The 17,998-nt window shown below is 44.4% G+C and overlaps 1 protein-coding gene across 20 annotated transcripts in view; it reads left to right on the forward strand.

Annotated features, from left to right (window-relative positions):
* Window positions 1-17,998, forward strand: part of PHACTR1 (phosphatase and actin regulator 1) — a 570,508-nt gene that overhangs the window by 533,971 nt on the left and 18,539 nt on the right. Inside the window, exon 9 of one of the 20 annotated variants that reach the window (XM_073005672.1) lies at window positions 1,677-16,281. The exons of the other annotated variants lie outside the window; for them this stretch is intronic. Within the exon in view, the coding sequence (XP_072861773.1) occupies window positions 1,677-1,734 (58 nt within the window). The 3' untranslated portion in view covers window positions 1,735-16,281. Of the gene's footprint in view, window positions 1-1,676; window positions 16,282-17,998 lie in introns of those variants that run through there. 20 annotated transcript variants of the gene reach the window in all.

The raw sequence follows: 17,998 nt of genomic DNA on the forward strand, positions 1-17,998 counted from the left end.
TCTGACTGAGGGGAATGTTATACAATGGGTCATCCCCTCGGGATGGAGCTGGGTGTTTATTTTCACTACAGGAGTTGGTTTGGCTGGTGCTCCCTGAAAGGGACATTACAATCACGGGTGCAGGGCTGCAAGTAGGCTCTGTCCAGGTTCTCCCTGGCCTCCAGCTGCGGCATTTCAGCATCAAGAAACTGCCTGCCCATGTGCTGGGGGTACTGGGGTCTCTGATGTCTGTCTGGCCTTGTATAGGGGAGGGTGGGATGTATACACAGTGCGTGTGTGTGTTGAATGTATTTGATGTGACCAGAATGTGAGAAAATAAAACAAAAACCCATAAGGAAGGGAAAAGAACATGGGCTAATGTGGACTAGGCTGAGATCTAATGGCAGATACGAGCTCTAAATTCAGCCTCTCTTTAAGTCTCCTATTTGAAAGCAGCTATCTCCACTCTGAAGGGCTCTCTCAAGCCATGGAGTAGATTAGCTGAAGAATTAGTGGACCATCGTTTAAATTTATGTATATTATAAGGGGATTGGGAGGCTGAAGCAGGAGGATTGCTTGAGGCCAGGAGTTCAAGACCAGCCTGAACAACATAGCAGGACCCCTCATCTCTACAAAAATTAAAACATTAGCTGGGCAGGGTGGCACACACCTATAGTCCCAGCTACTGGGGAGGCTGAAGTGAGAGGCTCACTTGAGCTCAGCAGTTTGAGGCTGCAGTGAGCTGTGATTGAACCACTGTACTCCAGCCTGAACAACACAGCAAGACCCTGCCTCTTAAAAAAAAAAAAAAAAAAAAAAAAAGGCCGGGTGAGGTGACTTATGTCCATAATCCCAGCACTTTGGGAGGCTGAGGTGGGCAGATTACCTGAGCCCAGGAGTTTTAGACCAGCCTGAGCAACATGGCAAAACCCTGCCTTTACAAAAAACTAGAAAAAAAATTAGCCAGGCACCTGGGAGACAGAGGTTGCAGTGAACCAAGATCGCACCACTGCACTCCAGCCCGAGCAACAGAGCAAGATCCTGTCTAAAAAAAAAAAAAAAGAAAAAGAAAAAAAAGAAGAAGAAGAAAAGAAAAAGAAAAAAAGTCTAAAAAAGAAAAAGAAAAGGATAAAGTCTATCTGAAACTTCCATTTTACTCTCCATTTTCCATTCTTTTCCTTCTTTCCCTTTCCTGTATAAATAGATTCTCTCCTGGAAAAATAACTCATTCCATTATTTCCATCATTAAAATTCCATCTATCCTGATCTCATTATAATTAACCAATTTTCAAAGAACGGAAAAATACAAATCTAGACTGGTTAGACGTTCCTAAAATCTGCCATGCTGCTGTTAAAAAAAAAAAAAAAAAAAGTTTCGGGGGAGAGAAGAGGGGTCTCTTCGTTGTTGCGTCACATCTGCAGAAAAATGTATTTTGTGAAAGAGTATTGGGCCGCAGGAAAACACTTAGAGATTAATGAGAGTATCTATATTCATACCATTCCTTTGGGCTACGAAGCTATTGGCTTACAAATGAAGCTTTATGTTTAAATTTATGGACCATGGGTCAGGAAAGAGTAGGGAAAATGAGACTTTTATTGAAGGAGAATTATAGAAAACTTAGCAGAATAATGCAGCCAAAACCCCCCTCCACTTGAGCATCTGAGACTTCTTGGGATTTTCGTGTTTTCATTTCCAGGTTTCTAAATAGCATGAGATCTCATCTGAACTTGAGATGTGGTTGTTTCCAGAAATAGAAGTTCAGAAGAGACTCTGGGAAACAGTTGGAAGGAAAACAGCTGTGGCCCCATTGAATGAGGAAGGAAAGGATCGGGATTCCTGCCACCCGTCTCCTGGCTTCTTCCCCACCCTCTATCCTCAGCCCTCTCCTTGGGAAGTGTGATGACCCCAGGATGAGAGACTGGCCCTTTGTGGGTGACATTTAAAAAACATGAGCTGCACATGTTCTGTAGCTCCTAGGAGGAATCCACGTGTTGCAGTCAGAGAAAGACATGGAAGGAGGCACCTTGTTGCCTATTTTTAACGTTTCATCCCTTGCCTATCTTTGAAAAATGATTGGTGGGCGCATGTGTTGTTTATTGAGGCCCAACTAAGCACAGGCATTGGAGAAATCTAGAACCATGGTACTTTGTGAATAAATGAATGAATGATGACATGTTCCTGTTGTCTGGGCTGTGCATATCAACCTAACCGCAATATTGCCCATGACAGTCCCTCTCAATAGCAAACCCCAGAACTTCCTCTCTTTATCTGATCACTCTTTGTCCTTGCCCCAGAGTGCTGTAATCATCAGAAGCAACTGCTTAGAGAAGTAAGGACAATAAGTACAGTGATACCTAGGGTAAGCCTTCAGTTAACGAAAGGAAATCTGGATGCCCACCACCCTCTGAATCTCAGCAGAAGACCTGCTGTAGACTCAGCAGAGCCTAAACATGCCCACAGTGGTGGGCATGTTCAGTGGGTGTATCCTGGGTCCACCAGCAGTCTCCTTTCCTGCAGGAGGTCAGCTGCATGGACGTGGACATCTGTGCCTCCACACTGGGCAGTGGCAGTAATTAGGCATTGTCAGGAGACCTCACTGAAGGGCTAAGACAGTAAAGGAGGAAAATGCCCAATGCCATTTGATAATGGCAGGACTTGATTTGGGGCACACATTAAAAACCAACTGGGGTGGCTGGGTGCAGTGGCTCACGCCTGTAATCCCAGCACTTTGGGAGGCCAAGGCAGGCAGATGGCCTGAGGTCAGAAGTTCAAGACCAGCCGGGCTAACATGGTGAAACCCTGTCTCTAGTAAAAATACAAAAATTAGCCAGGCATGGTGGCAGGTGACTGTAGTCCCGGATACTCGGGAGGCTGAGGCAGGAGAATCACTTGAACCTGGGAGGTGGAGGTTGCAGTGAGCTAAGATTGCAACACTGCATTCCAGCCTGGGCAATAGAGCAAGACTCCATTACAAAAATAAAATAAATAAAATAAAATAATTTTTTTTAAAAAAACAACTGGGATATCCCAGAATTAATTGAGATACTTTGCAAACATTACAGGTTATGTATTTTTGCGACATGGAAAATTGTTATTTGTAAGTCATCTGAATATTTTTTGGCTTAGTCCTCTTAGTTGGAATATTGGGCCCAGTGTAACTTTCTACCCTTAAAGAGAAATGGTGCAAAGATCATCTAATCTGATTGCCATTATCTGTCACTGTTGATTGCCAGGATTGATGTGGTTATATGACTTATCAAAGCAAATGTCTCCTTCCTCTTTGGATATCCTTTGTGTCTCATATCTGAATACCTTCATCAAAAAGGAAGACGTTCTCTATCATGATCTTCCCATCAGTCAAGGTTCCAGCAGGAAACAGATGGTTCCTAATTATGATAACCTGAGGAGGGCTTATTTACAACAGAACTAATTACAAAGGTGTGGGCAGGCTCCAGAATCCTTCTCAACACAGAGCTCCAGGCTGCCTTAACCAACCAACCAGAGTTGACAAATGAACTGTACCTGTTTTTGAATGTGACTCATGTAGATTACTGTTAGTTGCATCTTCCATAAGAGCCAAGAAAGCAATAGACTACTTATCTATTTTTATATAAAGACATTATAGATAGGCAGGAAATTCTCATATGCAACAAGTTAAGAGAGGACATAAATTCTGAACTGAGAAAGACCCACCTCTTAGCTGCCCAAGGCAGGAAACCAACACATCTCTGTATTAGTCCATTCTTCCACTGCTATAAAGACATGCCTGAGACTGGGTAATTTATAAAGAAAAGAGGTTTAATTGGCTTCTGATTCTGCAGGCTGTACAGGAAGCATAGCAGCTTCTGCTTCTGGGGAGGCCTCAGGAAGTTTCCAATCATGGCAGAAAACAAAGTGGGTGCAAGGTGTCATACATGCCAGGAACAGGAGCAACAGGCAGTGAGGGGGAGATGCCACACACTTTTAAACAACCAGATCTCATGAGAACTCATTCACTATCAGGAGAACAGCACCAAGGGGATGGTGCTAACCCATTCATAAGAAACTGCCCCCATCATTCAGTCACCTCCCACCAGGTCCCACCTCCAACACTGGGTATTGCAATTGAACATGAGATTTGGGTAGGGACACAGATCCAAATAATATCATTCTGCCCCTGGTATCTCCCAAATCTCATGTCCTCCTTACATTGCAAAATAAAATCATTCCTTCCCACCAATCTCCAGTCTTCACTCACTCCAACATTAACTCAAAAGTCTCATCTGAGACAAGGCGGGTCCCTTCTGCCTATGAACCTGTAAAATCAAAAACAAGTTAGTTACTTCCTAGATACAATGGGGGTATAGGCATTGGGTAAATACTTCCATTCCAAAGGGGAGACATCAGCCAAAAGAAAGGGGCTACAGGCCCCATGTAAGTCCTAAACCCAGCAGGGCGGTCATTAAATCTTAATGCTCCAAAATCTCTTTTGACTCCGTGTCCCACATCCCAACCATACTGGTGTGGATGGTGGGCTCCCAAAGCCTTGACCAATGCTGCCTCTGTGGCTTTTCAGGGTTTAGCCTCCACAGCTGCCCTCATGGACTGATGTTGAGTGCCTGCAGCTTTTCTAGGCACAGGGTGCAAGCTGCCAATGGATCTTCTGGGGCCTAGAGGACAGTGACCCTCTTCTCACAGCTCCACTAAGCAGTGCCCGAGTGGGGATTCCGTGTGGGGGCTCCAACCCCACATTTTCCCTCTGCGCTCTCTAGTAGAGATTCTCCATGAGGGCTCTGCCCCTGCAGCAGGCTTTTGCCAGGACACCCAGGCTTTTCCATACATCCTCTAAAGTCTAGGCCTCAACTCTTCTACTCTGCACACCCACAGGCTTACCACCACATGGAAGCCACCAAAGCATACAGTTTGCACCCTCTGAAGCAGCAGCCTGAGCTGTACCTGGGCCCCTTTGAGCCATGGCTAGAGCTAGAGTGACTGAGATGCGGGGAGCAATGTCCCAAGGCTGCACAGGGCAGCGGGGCCCTAGGCCTGGACCATGAAACCATTCTTCCTTCCTAGGCCTCTGAGCCTGTGATGGGAGGAGCTACTGTGAAGGTCTCTGAAATGTTTTCTAGGTCTTTTCCCCATTGTCTTGGCTATTAGCACTTGGCTCCTTTTTACTTATGCAAATTTCTGCAGCCTGCTTGAATTCCTCCCCTGAAAATGGGCTTTTCTTTTCTACCACATGACCAGGCTGCAAAGTTTCCACTTTTACCCTGTTTCCCCTTTAAATATAAGTTCCAGTTTTAGGTCATTTTTTTGCTCATGCAGGTGAGCATATATTGTTAGAAACAGCCAGGCTACAGTTTGAATTTGGCTGCTTAGAAATTTCTTCTGCCAGATACTCTAAATCATCACTCTCAAGTTCAAATTTCCACAGATCCCTAGGGCAGGGGCACATTGCAGCCAAGTTTTTACTAAAGCATAACCAAAGTGACCTTTGCCCCAGTTCCCAATAAGTTCCTCATTTCCATTTGAGATTTCATCATCCTGGCCTTCACTGTCCATATCACTATGAGCATTTTGGTCACAGTCATGCAACCAGTCTCTAGGAAGTTCCAAATATTCCCTCATCTTCCTCTCTTCTTCTGAGTCCTACATACTCTTCTAATCTCTGTCCATTACCCAGTTCCAGAGTCACTTCCACATATCCAGGTATCTTTATAGCAATACCCCACTCCTCAGTTTCAAATTTCTGCATTAGTCAGTTCTTGAACTGCTACAGAGAAATACCTGAGACTGGGTAGTTTTTAAAGAAAAGAGATTGAATTGGCTCCTGGTTCTGAAGGCTGCACAGGAAGCATAGCAGCTTCTGCTTCTGGGGAGTCCTCAGGAAGCTGCCAATCATGGCAGAAAACAAAGGGGGAGTGAGGCATCTTACATGGCAGGAGCAGGAGCAAGAGAGAGAGGAGTCGGCGCCACACACTTTTCAACAACCAGATCTCGTGAGAACCCATTCACTATCAGGAAAACAGCACCAAGGGAATGGTCCTAAACCATTCATAAGAAACCACCCCCATGATCCAGTCACCTCCCACTAGGCTGCACTTCCAACACTGGGTATTACAACTGAACATGAGATTTGCGTGGGGACACAGATCCAAACCATATCAATCCCTAACTTCATAGAGCTTTATTACACATCAGAATCATCTTTCTAATTCCCACCCATCTAGCACCTTATCCGGAAAACGTTTAACAGATATATCTTAAATCATATTGAATTGAGTAAAATTGAAATAAAATGAATACTAAATAAATGTTAAACCCATTGGTCTAAATTATAGCTCTTGACTCCTGTGGGATCTTCTTATTTCCACAGGAGAGAAGACAAATCTCACTTTTTCCCCTGTAGATGGAGGCTGACACTTTGCACATGCTGTTTCTTTCCATATTGCTCAGTGACCTCCGTCTTCTCAGTAGAGTGATATGCAGGCTGTCTCCAAATCTTCACCTCTCTCTAACCTTACACCTGCTTGCATGTCCACCCACCTATTGAAGCTGCCTCCTTCAACATTTTATGATACCATCTAGAGCTGTTGTTCTCAAACTTTAGCATGCACATGCATCTGCTGGAGAGAGCTTGTAAAAACAGCACAGATGGCTGTGCCCCACTCTCAGACCTTCTGAATCAAGCCAGTGGTTTGCAGGTTAAAGAGCACCCAGGTGATGCTGATGCTGGGGTCCACGCTGTGAGAAGCACTGACTTGGGATTGTTCACAATCCTCACTGCAGGTGTGAATTACCTGGGAAGTTTAAAAAAAAAAAAAGAAATACAACAGGCTGGGCACAGTGGTTCATGCCTGTGATCCTAGCACTTTGGGAGGCCAAGGCGGATGGATCACCTGAGGTCAGGAGTTCGAGACCAGCCTGGCCAACACAGTGAAACCCTGTCTCTACTAAAAATACAAAAATTAGCTAGGCATGGTGGCGCATGCCTGTAATTCCAGCTTCTAGGGGGGCTAGGCAGGAGGACTGCTTAAACCTGGGAGGCGGAGGTTGTAGTGAGCCGAGATCGTGCCACTGCACTCCAGCATGGGCGACAGAGAGACACCATCCAAAAAAAAAAAAGTTTTTTTCAAGTTACCAAAAATAGTATTTCATGCTTTGTACTTATTTTTAAAAGGGACTTTCACATCTAATTCTCCTTTGATCTTCCTGACAGTCCCACACAGCAGGCGGGTTAGATGTCATTATGACCATTTGTCATTAGTGAAAAGAGAAAACAGTGTCATTTTGACCATTTGTCAAAAGAGAAAACTGCTTAAGCTCTACTGTCATACATTCTGATTTAATTGATTAAGAATGTGGCCCAGGTTTAAGGTAACACAGGTTATTCTAAGGTGCTATGGGATTGAGAACCACTGACACAGAGACCATGGGAAACAGCAGAGATGAGGAAAAGAGACTAAAGGCCATAGGAAGACGACCAGCGATGGGCTCCAAGTTACAAGTTCAGTGTGGTTTTTGTTCCCGCTAGTCTAGTGAAGTGTGATGATTAGCAGTGGTGTCCCTGCACCAGTTTTTGCCTCAATCTCAGTCTCTTCCCTGGATCAGATCATGTTAAGCTTGTCGAAGACTCTGACAGAGGGTTATTTAAAAAATACTTTGTGCTCCTAGAAAGGTTAATTTTTTGCCAAAGGTACCTAGTAGAGCTCTTTATTGGAAAGGAGCAGGGAAAAGCAGAGGCTAAATTTTAGTTTTTAAGGGTGAGGAGAAGCTAATAGCAAAAGATAAAACATGGTATGTATTTGATGGCAGAGCTTTTTAAACCATCTGCGCATGGCCATTCTTGCTGATGTTGTTTTTATATATAGCTCTCACTGAAGGTCTAGCCCAATTTCTGGCATCTAATACATGCAAGGATGGTTGGATGAGTTAAGCTAAAGGTGACCAAATCTCCTCAGTCGCTTCAAAGTGGTGGAGCATTGGACATTTGTCTTTTATTCTGTATTTCTTAGCTTTCTGGCATCACATTGTTTTGGCACTCATTTTGATTGACTCTTCTTGTAAAAATAGCCTTGTTGAAACGACTGTCTTAATTTCTGTTATAATTAACTATCTTAATTTGTGTTACAACAACTCAGATACTCTTTCAAAGTGGAATCATCCTGACATGGGGTTTATGTCCAATAATTCTAATAATACTGAAAGTGTTCACTGTGCAGGCTCTCAACTGTCTTACTGTCTTGTTTTTTAATGGATTTGATGCCTAGCAATACACACAGTCACATCATTACTCCAAAAGTGATTTTCACTCAACATGACCAGCAATATTACAATGCTTTTTTGGGTTATTATCTCACAGTGTCATATCTTAGCCATAGGCCATTGCACTGGGGCCATAGCCTCCAGAGAATAAAGCCAAAAATATTCTTTCAAGCGTAACCTGTTTACCTATTTCAGGTAAGGGATTTTTTTCAAGTTACCAAAAATAGTATTTGATGCTTTGTGCTTATTTTTAAAAGGGACTTTCACATCTAATTCTCCTTTGATCTTCCTGACTGTCCTACACAGCAGGCGGGTTAGATGTCATTGCGACCATTTGTCATTAGTGAAATTGTGTGTGGAGGGGTAAGGGGCTGACCTGCTGTTGAGTGGTGCAGGCAGGCCAGGATGCGGGCCTCAGGGCCCCAGTCCATCTTCCTCTCTCTGTGCTCTCTCCTTTAGCCAGGCTCACTGTTCCTAGCTTGAGGGCAATGACAGAGAGAAATTTGAAAATCATTGATGGAAATGCCTGGGAAGAGCTGGGCGTGCGGATCAATAGTATTAAGAGTTGTTCTGCTCAGTTTGCAGAGAGAAAAGGGCATAGGACTGAGGAATAAAAGCAAAACTGCTGTTCAGCCCTCCCAGCAGCCCCTCTTCTGTAGCAGGAATGCCTTCCCATAAGCCCAACATTCTCATTCATCCCATGGGCACGACTCCAGGCGTGAGAGATTATTAATTTGTTTAACATAAAAAATCAAATGAGCCCCTATTATGTGCCAGCCGCTGTACTAAGTACCAAGAACACAGAGATAAATAAGATGTAATTTATGGTTTTGGAGCATTCATAGTCCAACTGAGAAGATCTTCATGTACGCAGGTATCATCAAGGCCATCGTCAAGATGGGGAACTCCATAGACAGAACTACTACCTCTGCCTGATAGAATCAGAGGAGGCATCTCAGCTTCCTTAAACAGTGAATGTGCTGCTGGGCTGTCCTACTGTGCATAAGGGAGTGAAGGTAAATGAGGCATTGTGGCCAGGGTGTGGTGTGGAGTGAATTCAAGCATTATTCGTAGTGCAATGTCAGGCGGTGGAAGGCTGTTAGCAGAGGAATAAAACAACCAATCTATGTCCTCCCCGCCTCCCAACTTCTCCTCTGCCCCTTCTTAGCACTAAAATACTAGGAAGTTTGACCAGGACTGGCGGTTAAAGCATTCTCTTTATTCCATCACACAAAGATGAAAAAGCTGAGGCTTAGAGAGGAATGCCATCTCAGTCAAGATCTCACACTTGTTAAACAGCAGGCTGACCCAAGCTGGTGACGGGCATGCATCATACTGCCCAAAGCCACTCTGAAAGACAGGGCACCCCTGGGCTTTTTATCACACCTGAGATCTGCTAAGTAGCAGGAACTAGGAAATACTAAGAGGAAAATAGAAGACTATTAGTCAAAGGTATCATATAATAGAGAAAGGTTTAGTAAAATAAGGGCTCTAAAAGGCCACTGGATTAGACAATTAAATCATCGATGACCCTATCAAGAACTGATTCAGTAGAGCAGGGCTTCTCAACCTAAGCACTGTGGATGCTTTGGACTTAATGATCTTTGCGGTGGGGGCTGTCCCATGCATTGGAGGATGTTTAGCAGCACCCTGGCCTCTATCTACTGGATGCCAATAGCACCCTCTTAATCGCAACAACCAAAAATAACTTCAGACATTATCAAATGGATCCTTGGAGGTAAAATCGCCCCTGCTGAGGACCAGCACAGTAGAGCTGTGTGAACAGAAGCCAGACTGGAGGGTTACTGAGGCCTCAAACCTGGACCACCCTTTTGAGAGGTCTGGCAGCCAAGAGCAGACAGGTGAGAAGGGTGAGCTGGAGGAGGAGGCTGGCGTAAGAGGACAGCTTTGTTCATTTGCTCTTGTTTTAATGAGTTTTATTTCTAATGGAGAATACATTTGTTTGCCCTAAGGAAAGAAGCAAGAAAGAGGTAAAGGTTAAAGGTAAGGGAAAGTCACAGAGTAGCATCCATTTAATTATTTCACAAACATTAAGCATCTCCAGTTAACAGACTCTGTGCCAGGCTCTGCAGATGTCATGGTGAACAAGTGAGAGGTTCCTTGTTCAAAAAATCAAAAATATTGAAAAGTTTGAAATGGCAACGGAGCATTAAACCCCAAGCACGAAGCCCTTCTGTGCAGGGGTGGAGTGGGAGGGTGTTCTGTGCACCTGCTCAGATCCTATGCACAGGAAACCATCCCTGGTTGTGAGTGAGGCAGAGGTGGCCCTGGCCTCACGGAGCATAAGCCTCATTGGTGAACAGGATAGACAATAAATGGAAGTATAACAAGCACTGGGGTATGGAACATGCAAGAATATTGTTGCACACTGTAGCACACCTAAACCAGGAGATTAGCAGACAGAGGAAGTGATACTGAAGCTTTAAGCTGTAACGTTCGGGATTATTGTCGGTTAGCCAGACAGAGAGGAAGGAAAAGAATGGTAAGGCTATGAGGAAGGGCATGCAAATCTGGAAGGAACCAAGAAGAGATGGTTCTGGGTGAAGGACAGGATGGGCAGATTCTTGACAGGTAGTCAGATCATGAGGAATCTTTCAGAACATTGAGTGTTTTGACTCTGTCCTGTGAAGGCATACTTACTTTTAAAGCACAGAGTGGTATGATCAGATCAGTCCCTTAGAAAGATCATTCTGTATGGGCTGGAGGAGGACCAGAGTGGGATAGGCTGGCAGCAACTGGGAGAGATGCTGATGGGCTGCTTTCCCAAGGTGGTGGTGGATGGAATCAGAGATGGTGTGGATACAGGACTCTTGGTAGTTGATTGACCATTAAGAGTGAAGTTCAGAGAGGATGATTCCCAGTTTCATGGCCTGGACATCTCATTGGGACTCCATGCAAGACTACTTGGAGAGGAAGACGTATGGGGGAAGAAGATGAATTAATTCATTTGGGACCCTTGAAGTCTGATGGCCCATAGGAGTACAAGACAGCAGTTAGAAAGGTGGCCAGGAACTCAGAAACATGACTGGAGGTTTAGATTTTGGAATCATGAGCATATTGATGCTTTGGAAGTCATGAGTGTTGATGAGATCATCCAAGGAGCATGTGTGGCATCTGAACTGGTGGGATCTGGGTTAAATAGCTACTAAATGAGCATCTATTATGCTCTCTATGCTCTCTTAGGAACTGGGGATGTAGTAATAACCAAGGCTGGACAGAAATGCCCCAATCCTCATGGAACTCACAGGTTCTGAGGAGGAAGTTTCCAAAGGATATAGAGGGAATAGAATTCAGCGCTTCTCCCTTTCCCCTGATCCCACCAAGTCCATCTACGCTTGTTCAGTCTTCCATCTAGGATACCTGTTAGGAAACCCCATCTCCTCCTACTTTTAGAGAGAGGACCTTATTTTCTGTCATTCTCCATGAGGACTTTTGCATTTCCTCTTTCCATCTGTCTGAAAATGCAGTTACCTTCCTCTGGTGCTGAGTTGCAGAAAACCCAAGTTAATTCTGTTTTTCCTTTGTCCTGAAATGCAGATACAGTTTCAGAGATCCAGACTTTAAAATCAAGGCCCTCAAAACAATAAGCAGTTGTAAATGCTAATGAAAGCTGTGACCTTGGTGTTCTGGAACTGGCAGAAATCCCATTAGCTCTGTGCAGCAGAACTAATCTCTGTCGGCCTCAACAAGCCAGACCAACAAAACCTACAAGGGTTTTGTCACTTCTCTAGGGAGATGCTGTAATATGCAAAGACAATGCTACCTGCTCTGCATACATTTAAAGCATTTTGCCACTACATTCTCTACCAGTCTTCTTTTTCCAAGGTCAAAACTGAAGTGTCCTTTATTTTGGGCTTTTATTGTTTTGTTTTGTTTTTTTTTTTTTTCAGTCTTTCTATGCAGAAAAGAAAACTTCAATTTATTTGATTATTTCTTATGCTCAGCAGTAGACAGCAGTGTTCAGACTGAAAAAAAAGCCAAGATCCATTCTTAAATTTTTAAAGAAAATAGAAGGCTCACATATGGCAATTGATGGCACGTGGCATTTAAACAGGAACCCAGAGATTTTTCAGTTCACTGTAAATGGAGAATCATTTAGCCATAGTCCATGGTAAAGAAAAAAACCATTTGAGGCATGGAAACCATTTTGCCGCCCAGACATATTTTATAAACCAGGGTCACATATATAGTAGTAGCAAAGCTACTTAAGATCACTTGAAAGTACATTAAACATTTAATTTTGGATGATTCATTTTATATAAAAATTTATCTCCAAAAATCATTGCCTTTGACACCTAGCAAAGTGATCATGTTTAGATATACAGTCAGGAATTGTTTTTAATTTAATGTTAGTTTTAATCAGATACAACTAGTGAAATCTACTGGCAAGATAGGAACAAAGGAGATACAGTAAATTCAGAAGGTGTCTTGACTTTGATTCTTGGAGTTAATCAGCTCCTTGGGATGATTGATACAGGTGACCACATCATTGTGCTCTGCTGCTCAGTTTTCTGTGTTAACCAATACTTAATAGATGCACCAGGTACATCGATCATCAAATGAGCCAAGCAGATGGCTGCTTTGCTTGGTGAAGATGGCAAGATGCCCTGGGTGTCCCTTGAAAACTTTGATGACTAGAATTCCAAAGCTGGAGCTTTATGCCTTGGGTTTGTAAATTGGTCTCTGTTCAAAGACAAATCTCCCCATGAAAGGTAAAATTTTAAACTAAAATAAGTCATCTTCAGTGTAGCTCAACTTGAATGAATAAGCAAAAGCTATCAACTGGGAACTCCTCTATAATTCCAATACTGAACATTGCAAATCTACATGCAACCCACTCTGTCCTACTTCCCCACTGTCCCAGTAAAGAGCTGTTCCTCTTCTACTCAAAAATAACACCACCCCATCCCTTGGATCCCAAGCCCTCCTACCTTCTCAGGACTCATGCACTATCAGTTGGGCCTCTTCCTTTTTATATACGCAGCTTCTCCCTCCACCCCCCGCCATCTAATCTGGATTCTTTCCATTAAACATGCCCCATTTTCTTCCATTAAAAAATAAAATTTGGGCCAAGTGCAGTGGCTCATGCCTGTAATCCCAGCACTTTGGGAGGCTGAGGTTGGGTGGATCACCTGAGGTCAGGAGTTCGAGACCAGCCTGGCCAACATGGCAAAACCCCCATCTCTACTAAATATACAAAAATTAGCTGGTGTGGTGGCACGTCCCTGTAATCCCAGCTACTCGGGAGGCTGAGGCAGGAGAATCACTTGAACCTGGGAGGTGGAGGTTATAGTGAGCCGAGATGGTGCCACTGCACTCCAGCCTGGGACACAGAGTGAACCCTCGTCTGAGATAAAAATACAATACAATTTGGCCAGGTGTAGTGCTTATAGCAGTAATCCCAGCACTTTTGCAGGAGGACAGCTTGAACCCAGGAGTTTGAGACTGGCCTGGGCAACACAGAAAGACCTCATCTCTACCAAAAATTAAAAATTAGCTAGGCACGGTGATGCATGCCTATAGTCCCAGCTGCTCAGGAGGCTGAGGTGAGAGGATCACTTGAGCCCGGGAGATTGAGGCTGCAGTGAACCAAGGTGGTGCCACTGCACTCCAGCTTGGGTGACCATGTGAGGCCCCATCTCTGAAAAAAAAAAACAATAAAATAAATAAAATAAAATTCCACCACAGCCTCCTTCACTTCTACTTCTCTCACCCCTTTCAAAGCCAGGCTTCGTGGCCGAGTCCTTCACCTTTGGTGCATCCATTTTCCCACCCCTGTCCTCAGTCCTCTCCAATCTTGTTTCTCTTCCTGCCACCCCACTGAAGGGGCTCTAGTAACAGCCTCCATGGTGCTAAACCCAGTGGGCATTTTTTTTCAGGCCTCATCTAACCTTACAGCAGCTCTCAGCACTCTTTGTGGGCCATACCTATTGTCTTACTGTTAACGAAAAGATTGACACACAGGTCAAAGCAAATAGCACTTATTTGGGAGACAAAGAATGGCAATTGGGGTCCACCGGATCAGGGCAGCCCTGAAGAGTGCCCCATAAAGCTGGCTGCAGGAGAGAATTTTTAAAATAGAGGATTGTCACAAAAAGTTATCTTCAGAAGTAGTTCATTGGCCAGGCAGAAATCCTAAATCACAAAGCCGTTGTGATTGGTTAGTTAATGAGGGTACTCTCAGCTGAGGTGCTGAAGGCCAGCAGATGCTGACTTCAGTTATTTCACCGAGTCTACTGGAACATCCCCTGGTTTGACCTTCAGCAGGTGTGAGTGTGATCCTCTTCGACTCCACTTCAGAAAGCCTTAGCATTAGTTACTGTATTTTCTTTCCCATTACGTTGCTTCCATGATATGACATTTTGGTCCTTATGCTATCTCCAAGAACTGCCCCTCCCCAGAATCCGTGGCAGGTTCATCCTCCTTAGTCCATGCATTAAATACTGGAATTCTGCAAGGTTCCATCCCAAGCCCTCTCCTCTTCCCATTCTCCACTCTGTCCATACTCATGGCTTCAAATATTGTCTATATTGCAGACTAGTCTCAGATTTCTATCACTGGCCTAGTCCTCTCCTCTCCACTGAGCTAAACGTATCCTGCTGCCTACATGACCACTTCATTCACATGTCTCAGGAGCATTCTGATATAACAGATCCAAACTCAAATTCATTATTTTCTTCTACTCTTCCTTCACAAACGCCCTGGTTCTCTTGCAGTGCCCCTGCCTCAGTGAACAGCATTCCCATCCATCTAGTTGCAATAGTTAGAAAACCTAAGGAGATATCCTGTACACCTGCTTCTTCCTGTTCATTCATGTATCCTGTGGCTACATGACTTCCTAAGAACTTGCACATCACCGCCACGGCCTCGCCCAAGCCTCCACCATCTCTTACCAGGTGTGCCAAGCCTCCCAAAGCCTCTCCTCAGGTTGCCTCTTGCTTCCTCCAATCCCTTCTCTGTATAACAACCAGCGTGATCTTTTTCCACTGTAAGTCTGATCATTTCATTCACTCCTCCCCTCCCACACCCTAAAACTTAAACTTTTCAGCGGTTTCATATTGCTCCTAGAAAAAGAAGATCAAAGTCCTAGAAGCAGCTGTATTAGGCCGTTCCCACATTGCTGTGAAGAAAATACCTGAGACTGGGTAGTTTATAAATAAAAGAGGTTTAATTGGCTCACAGTTCTGCAGGCTGTACAGGAAGCATGATGCTGGCATCTGCTTCTAGTGAGGCCTCAGGAAGCTTCCAATCATGGTGGAAAACAAAGGGAATGCAAGGTGTCTTACATTGGAGGAGCAGAAGCAAGGGGGAAGAGTCTACACACCTTTAAACAACCAGATCTCATGAGAATGCACTCACTCTCACCAGAACAGCACCAAGGGGTTGGTGCTAAACAATTCATGAAAAACTGCCCCCCATGATCCAATCACCTCCCACTAGGCTCCACCTCCAACACTGGGGATTACAATTCAACATGTGATTTGGGCGGGGACACAGATCCAAATCACACCCACAGCATCTGGCCCCTGCCCTCCTTCCCACTAACCTTCTCTCCTTCCTCTCTGCCCAGAGAGAGCGTCCTTCTTCCATCCCTGAGCTCTGGGCACAGTGTCGCTTCCTCCTGGAAGCCTTTCCTGACCTCCTGATTTGGTCAGATCCAGAGATCCCTGCACCAAGTACCTCACCATGGAAACCCTTACTCCAGCTACATTTTATACTCATTTCTGTGACTGTTTGATTAATGGCTACCCCCCATCCTCTTCCAATCTTCTCTGTTCCAGAAGGGCAGGGACTGGTTTTGCTCATCACTGTACCCTGGTACCTAATATAGAACCTGACACAGCACTGGCACTAATAAGTAACTTGCTAAATGAATGAATGGGTTTACATTTGAATGTAGCTGAGTCTCTGGCACCCATTTCTAAAACAAGTCTTGACAGGAATGAGATAGAGCAAGAGTGATGACATAATTCTAGGAACTCGAGAGGGGAGGACTCCAGGGAGTAGAGTCAAGGCAGAACCACAGACACTTTATCTCCTTCACAGTTTTGCCTTGTGCCCAGCCAGCCCCAATTCCGTGTGGCTGCTGAATGGTTTTTGTCTGACTCAGCTCTTGATGGCCAACTGAGATGCTGCAAGAATGAACAGTGCCTTCCACATGGGCAGTGAAAGTCTAAGTCATGCCCAACTTGCTTATTGTTTTGAGGATATTTTATTACACGCCAGTCCTTGGAAACTGCTGATCCAATTTTACCTTGCACATTGGAATCACCGATGTGCACCTCTGGGCTGTGAGCACCTTAAGAACGTGCCTGGCCTCCAGGTGCCCCCTGGTTCATGTTGGGTAGATTGGCAGATGAAAGACTTAGGAAAACAAAAATTGGAATTCTTATCATTTGATTATCTCATCCAGCGTCTCAAACTCAGAGGCCCTCGGGGGTCCAGGAATGATCTGGGGAAAAAAAAAAAAAAAAAAGCCAGACAGATGAGAGCATGCTCACCTGTACTATCTAAGTGAGGCCTGAGGAGTGGGCTAATTAGATCACACACACTCTGTCTAAAGGCATTCAGGCTCAAAAAAAGTGACACCAGCTGGGCTCAGTGGCTTATGCCTGTAATCCCAGCACTTTGGGAGGCCGAGGTGGGTGATCACTTGAGGACAGGAGTTTGAGACCAGCCTGGCCAACATGGTGAAACCCCATGTCTACTAAAAATACAAAAATTAGCTGGGCATGGTGGCGCATGCCTGTAATCCCAGCTGCTCGGGAAGCTGAGGCAGGAGAATCGCTTGAACCCAAGAGGTGGAGGTTGCAGTGAGCTGAGATTGCACCACTGCACTCCAGCGTGGGCAACAGGGCAAGACTCTGCCTCAAAAAAAGAGAAAAAAGTATAACCTCTGAGCATGCCAAAGAGAACTGATAGAGTCAAATCCAGTGCACCAGACATCAGTTTGCAACCTCTGACTTAAAGTACCATGGTTATGGCAGACAAAATATTGACTGCCCTTCCACAAGATGTCCACATCCTCATCCCCAAATCTATGACTATGTAACCTTCCAGGGCAAAGGAGACTTTGCAACTGGAATTCAGTAAAAAACCTTGAGATAAAGATTAAATGAATTAACATATGTACAGTGCTTGGAAGCACACCTTTACATTATAGTCATTAAATCAGCCTTAGCTTATTAAATTAGTATTTATTATTTGCAGAGAAAAGAACATAGGCCTAGCGGGATCTGATACCTTGTCCGAGGTAAATAGGTTCAGAGCAGAGCCAGGACTAGAACCCAAACCTTCTAGCTCCTGAGCTACTTAGTGCTTTGTCATTACAATGCCACCATATCATTTTCTTCCCAAATCTCATTTTCAAGGTCAAAATAACTAACTATAGCACAGGCCCTTCTGGCGCGCTCAGCTGCATTTTATAGCGATGATTAGTCTTGATGTTCTCAGTCGCTTTCCAGAGAAATAAAACATAAACAGAGGACCTCATTTGAAATTATGGGTGTTTGACTATAAAGCAGCCTAGTTAATAACAGAATTTTCTCGGATCAGAGTCTAGTCACTCAGTTTCACCCCCTCCAAATATGACCACCCATTTAAAAAAAAAAAAAAGGGCCACTACAGAGCCAGTTGTCATGTTCAGTGATGAGATCAATGGGATGGCACCGTCAAAGCTGATGAGGAAACAATGTAGTCTGCAGACACTTTGCATAAGACTGAAACACTGGCCTGACCTCCAAGATGTAG

Source organism: Chlorocebus sabaeus, chromosome 17, assembly GCF_047675955.1.
Source record: "Chlorocebus sabaeus isolate Y175 chromosome 17, mChlSab1.0.hap1, whole genome shotgun sequence".
Lineage (NCBI taxonomy): Eukaryota > Metazoa > Chordata > Mammalia > Primates > Cercopithecidae > Chlorocebus > Chlorocebus sabaeus.